The 5,460-nt window shown below is 35.7% G+C and overlaps 1 protein-coding gene across 1 annotated transcript; it reads right to left on the reverse strand.

The window, feature by feature from the left end:
• Positions 1-685: 685 nt before the first annotated feature.
• LOC109214766 (putative protein FAR1-RELATED SEQUENCE 10) lies at positions 686-3,733 on the reverse strand. The gene is made up of 4 exons (XM_019378714.1): positions 3,605-3,733; positions 2,109-3,399; positions 1,588-2,031; positions 686-1,492 (listed from the first exon to the last, which is right to left on the reverse strand). Exons 2-4 carry the CDS (start codon positions 3,132-3,134, stop codon positions 887-889), a joined length of 2,076 nt encoding a protein of 691 aa, XP_019234259.1. The 5' UTR covers positions 3,135-3,399; positions 3,605-3,733; the 3' UTR covers positions 686-886.
• Positions 3,734-5,460: the final 1,727 nt, after the last annotated feature.

The raw sequence follows: 5,460 nt of genomic DNA on the forward strand, positions 1-5,460 counted from the left end.
TTATTTCATTCAGTTAGTAGCTCAAGAACTTGTAGAGTTTCACATGTAACACACCAATGATTAAAGAACACATTCATAATTCATCCAAATCTGATTCATGATAATGTAGAAATAGCAATCTCTAGATACCCACTAAATTAGTTCAAAATGCAATGGATCAAGAAGAGCATGGCCATAATCGAATCAGTAAAAAGGATACTCATTAAAATATAGTAAGTTCTTTTCTTCTCAGCATCACGGTGAATACATCTACAATATTTTTTCCACAAGTTACTTAACTCGACACAAGATAACTATGGTTCAAAGGAGAAGAAATATTGCTTGTAATAGATAGTATTAACCACATATTCAGGGAATCATACTGGAAGAAATGACACCGGAAAAGAAGCGAACTGAACAAGGTGCAGGAGAGGTATAAATTTTAAGATAGTGTTTTGAATTTTGATTCCACCAAAGGGCAGGCCGGTGCACAAAGCATCCCGCGTTTACGCAGGATCCGGGGAAGGACCGCACCCCCAAGGGGGGTGTGATGTGTGGCTGATTCCACGACTCGAACCTGTGACCTATACTGAGACAACTTGACCGTTGCTCCAAGGCTCCCCTTCAAGAAACCATTTTGCAGAAAGCAGAAGGGTTGGTCAGCTCTCAGCTGTCAACTGACTAAAAACTAGAAGGGGCAGAACCATAAATTAATCAAGCTAATTTTTCCAAATACATTTGTAACCTTGTCATATATAGTGTAAAAATTTTGCTATTAACTAAAAGTAAATGTATTCCATTTCATTGCACTACATTCATGCCTAGTTTCTTTCTCAAATGTTCCTTCCCAATAGCTTGACTTCCCTAGTATTGCTAAATTAGCCACCAGGCAAATACATCATAAGTGCTAGAGTTCCCTCACATTAATAGGTGCTGAACTTACAGCAATTTCATCCACTGTAGGCATATTCTGTACATTCTCAAGGAGCTGTTTGAGCTCTCTATTAACATAATTAACGCGCTGTTTAGAGATGAATGATTCTGAATATAGACTTCCACTAAGAGCATGGAAAACTTGAGAATACTCACTAGCGCTACTTTGAATGACTGATTCATCCGTGGGAGCTAAGGAACTCTCGAGTCTCCATCGAAGTGGAAAATATTTTTCTGGGATTTGAAAGTAGTTCTTAGATACAAGCATTCGTATCGAATGCCGGCACAAAATGCCAGAATGCTCAAATTCCTTACAAGAGCAGTGAACTTCTTCATCTTCGGGTATCCAAATCACAAGACACTCTGCTTCCATTTTCTTGTAATGCCTCGCAAGATATGAGCTATTAGCCATTTCTGTTATTGCGTATTGCATAGATAGCATAATCTCATGCTGCATGACATTGAAGGCATAAGACGTAAGAACACTCCTTGCATGTTCTTCAAGAGGAAGGCAAGTCTTAGCAGGCATATAAAGTCGCTTTTCCTTATTGTGATTCCCAAAGTTGGACGCAAGACCAACCTGTGATGGTTTAAAATGTGCAGGATTTGTCATCAAACCATGTACCAGAGATGTCATAAAAAGCAAAATCAAGTAATTATAAAATTATTCTGTACCTGCTCGAAGAATAATAGTAAGCTTGATTGAGGGCTCAAGATATTCTTCATGAATGTCTCGATCAATTTCCAATACTCAATGGTCATTGTTCGGGCCAGGAAAAAGTTCCGCGTGTAAGAAATTGGCCAGGATGTTCGATAAGATAGAAGAAGAGCAATGTGCTTATCTGAACCAACTCCAAACCGAGCAACCAGGTGATTCCATTGATGCTCAAAGTCCTCTACATTTTCCAGTCGACACAACATATCAAACTCAGATTTAAAATCTGGATACTGTAATCCAAGGGGCAAGGAGAACCAACTAGATAATTTTGAGAGAACTTGCCATAAACATATAACATGCTTAGTATTAGGCATCTCGCTTGCTATAGCATCTCTTAGCCCTGAATCTATATCAGTCACGATTGTCTGCGGTTGTTTTCCTCTCATGAATCGAACAAAAGACTGCATAAAAGGAAAAAGCAACTGTTAAGATAAACATGATTACGGATGCAAAATAACATAAGCTTTCTCGTCCTAACCTGTAAGGCCCAAGAGAATGACTGTGATGTCTCATCTTGCAGCAGAACGCATCCAAAAAAGATTGCATTCCCATTATTGTTAATTCCAAACCACACACCAAGGACCATATTATAGGTGATAGACCGATATGTGGTGTCAAAGGTGACGACATCACCAAAGAAAGAATATGCACGAAGTGATTGTCCATAGGACCATGCGATGTTTTCTACTCTGCCATTTTCATCAGTAGTAAAACTGTAAATGAACCCCTCATCCTTTTGTTGTGATGCTTTGCAAGCCTCAAGAAGCTCCAAAAGATCATTTTCTCTTTTCTCTGTGATCAAAGCATCATTCTCCTGAACGGTTTTCTTACACGTCCTGACAAAATTTCTGACGTCTTTTTCTATGAAAGGCAAATGACCCGGTTGAACTCCTTTTTCTAATTCCAGCACCTTCACTATCCGATTGACAGGAAAACCAGCTTTGGACAGCAAAAGAATCCGTTCCTGATCAGCCTCTTGAATTTTTCGGTATGCAGGAAGTAGTCTAACTTGATCATCTTCCAATAATTCATGGTTATGAACATTACTGAACTGAGAAACGTACCATTGTGCTACACCATCAACAATTTCTTTTGTCAAGTATAGTTTCGCATCACATCCACACCGTACTGATTTCCTGTCCCGAGGGTGTTCCACATTGGCCTTTTTCCTTGGTTGATTGAATCCAGACCGGTAACACACAAAATCCCTTCTATAGATCCCCAAATTCTGGCTTTCAGTTGATCGCGCTTTCCTAATAGAAAACCCGTTCTTCCTAGCAAAGTTGCTATAATATTCAAATGCCTCATCGTCACTTTTAAATATCTGACCAACATATGGAGTAAAGACAGCATCTTGGGACGAAGACGATGCTGTTTCATTCTTCGTCGTTAGAGAAACATTTACTGCTTGATCATCTCCATCGGCTTTAATGTAACATTTCCAATCTCCACAAGGGCATTGCTGCCTCCTAATCCAGATATTATTCAATGGCTTTGCTGCCATTATCTATGTAACAATACACACAACCTTTCTAAACAACATAAAAGATTCTCAAAGCTGAAATTTTTTGATCCCCAAAAGCAAAGCAACTCTTCTAGAATCTTCTAATAACATATTTCAATCCTCAAAATCTAACAGAACAAATCATTCCAAAGAATCATTTTTTAAGATGAATCCACTTCATTTTAAGGGATGAAAACAGAACTAGGGCAAAATCTCAAATTCAAGTACAAATTTCAACTGGGAGTGGAAATCTTGAACTCCATACCTACATATGGATAGAAAATGCTAAATTAAGAAAAATAGATAATTAATTCTAAATTATCACAGATACGAAATGCAGCATATATTGAGTAGAATAACAGTGTGTTTAATGAACCTTCAATTAGAAATTAAAAAGAAAAAACAAAAGACCAATTCAAAGATGATGAAACTAAAAATTTTGAAGATAGTAAAGAATGATTTTAACTTACCAAGTGTCAAAAGTTGCAATCTTCGTAGATAAAAATAGTATGATGAAGCCATTAAAGAACCCCATTTTTCATTCATTATTGTAATCGCGCTTTGCTCTGGTTCAATCTTTCAGCACAAATATAGTTTTATTGTTTTCTTCTTTTATTTTTTTATTTTTTTTCGAAAAGGAACATTTATTTAACAGAAAGTCAAAATTGGGCCACACAGTAAGCCCAAAGGCCGTCAGATGGGCTAATAGCTACTTCCTCCGTTTCAAAAAAAAAGTTGTAAAAATAGCATGGGCTAGCCAATTTTCGAACTGGTCGTTCAAAAATAGCCAGCGTTTGTAAACTAATTGAAAAATAGTCACTATTTTGTTCCAACACGGAAATTTGCAGCATAATATAGTGGATATCGGTGCACCTGTGACCTGTGTATGAACTTCCAGCATATTATGATGGAACTCCAACACGCGAAAAGTTCCAGTATAATATACTGGAGATTGGAGCACCGCATCTCCAGTATATTATGCTAGACCGGTATATTATACTGGAGTTCCAGTATACTTATGCTGGAACTCCAGTATATTATACTGGAGTATTTTTCCGGATTTTGAACAGTGTTTTCTTTCAAATTTATCTTTACATAAAAAGTGACTAAAATTCGATTACTTTTGAAACTGTGGCTATTTTTGAATGACCACTTGTAAATCTGGCTATTTTTGAATTTCTCCCAAAAAAGTTGACACGATAACTTTTATGGGAATCTTACATAATGTCTCAAATAAGTTCCAACTTACCAACCTCTAGCCATTAATCATAGACTTTTCAAAATTAGTCAAGCACATATAAAAATTGAAAACCCAAATATATAATGTTCTTCCTCTCCAAGAATCACATGCAAAGATCTCCTTTCATATTTTTAAGTGTGATCAGCAACATTTGATGCAAGACGGAAAGAAAATTTCATGGATGAGGTAACAAACAAGGTGATGAAATACAAAATATATATATATATATATATATATATATAATATATACAAGATTCTAAAAATCAAAGCAAAAAAGGACCTTTTTCAATGGGTATGGTTGAAATTCATTGAAATTATATTGGTGAGTCAATATACAAATTTTGAGGAAGATTGGAGGTGATTTGGACTGATTTGGTATCAAAGTTCATAGTTAAAATCGAGTTCATAAAATTCTTCTGTGACACATGTATCAAACATGTATTACACATGTACCACACACACAGATATACATGGATATACATGTGATACATATTTGATACATATGTGATACACAAATGATACATAGTGTGATACATAGATCATTTTTATTCATGTTTCATCTTCTACTTCAAATTTTCAATTCAAACCACCTCAAGACTCCGCCGAATCATCCCAAAACTGAGATTCAAACTCCTTAAGATGTACTCAATCTATTCTAGTTACACTTACTCAAAAGAAAGTAAAAATTTGATCTTGTTTTAGCTACAATAGCTAATTGGCTAATATTAGTAATATTTAATGAATTGGCCAACTTTTGTAATAAGCTACTTATAAATGGATATAGCTGGTAGTTTCCATTTAATATTATTCATAGGAAACGTTTAAAGCCACACAAATGCTTTGGCATATTTAATACAACAAGTTTCAAAATTTTACAGTCATACAAATAATATAGCCTATTTAAGACCACATATCCCAAAAGTCTTCCTTTCTTTATTAAAGTTTGTGTCAAATCAAATTAGGACAATCTTTTCTTAAACGGACGGAGTACTAAATACTCAAGGACTAGTCCAGTTTGATCATTTAGTCAAAGGGGATTTTGCACAAGTAAGATCATTTTGTGACACCGTTTATGTTTGACCCAAA

The sequence above is a fragment of the Nicotiana attenuata genome, unplaced genomic scaffold (assembly GCF_001879085.1).
Source record: "Nicotiana attenuata strain UT unplaced genomic scaffold, NIATTr2, whole genome shotgun sequence".
NCBI classification, from domain to species: Eukaryota; Viridiplantae; Streptophyta; class Magnoliopsida; order Solanales; family Solanaceae; genus Nicotiana; species Nicotiana attenuata.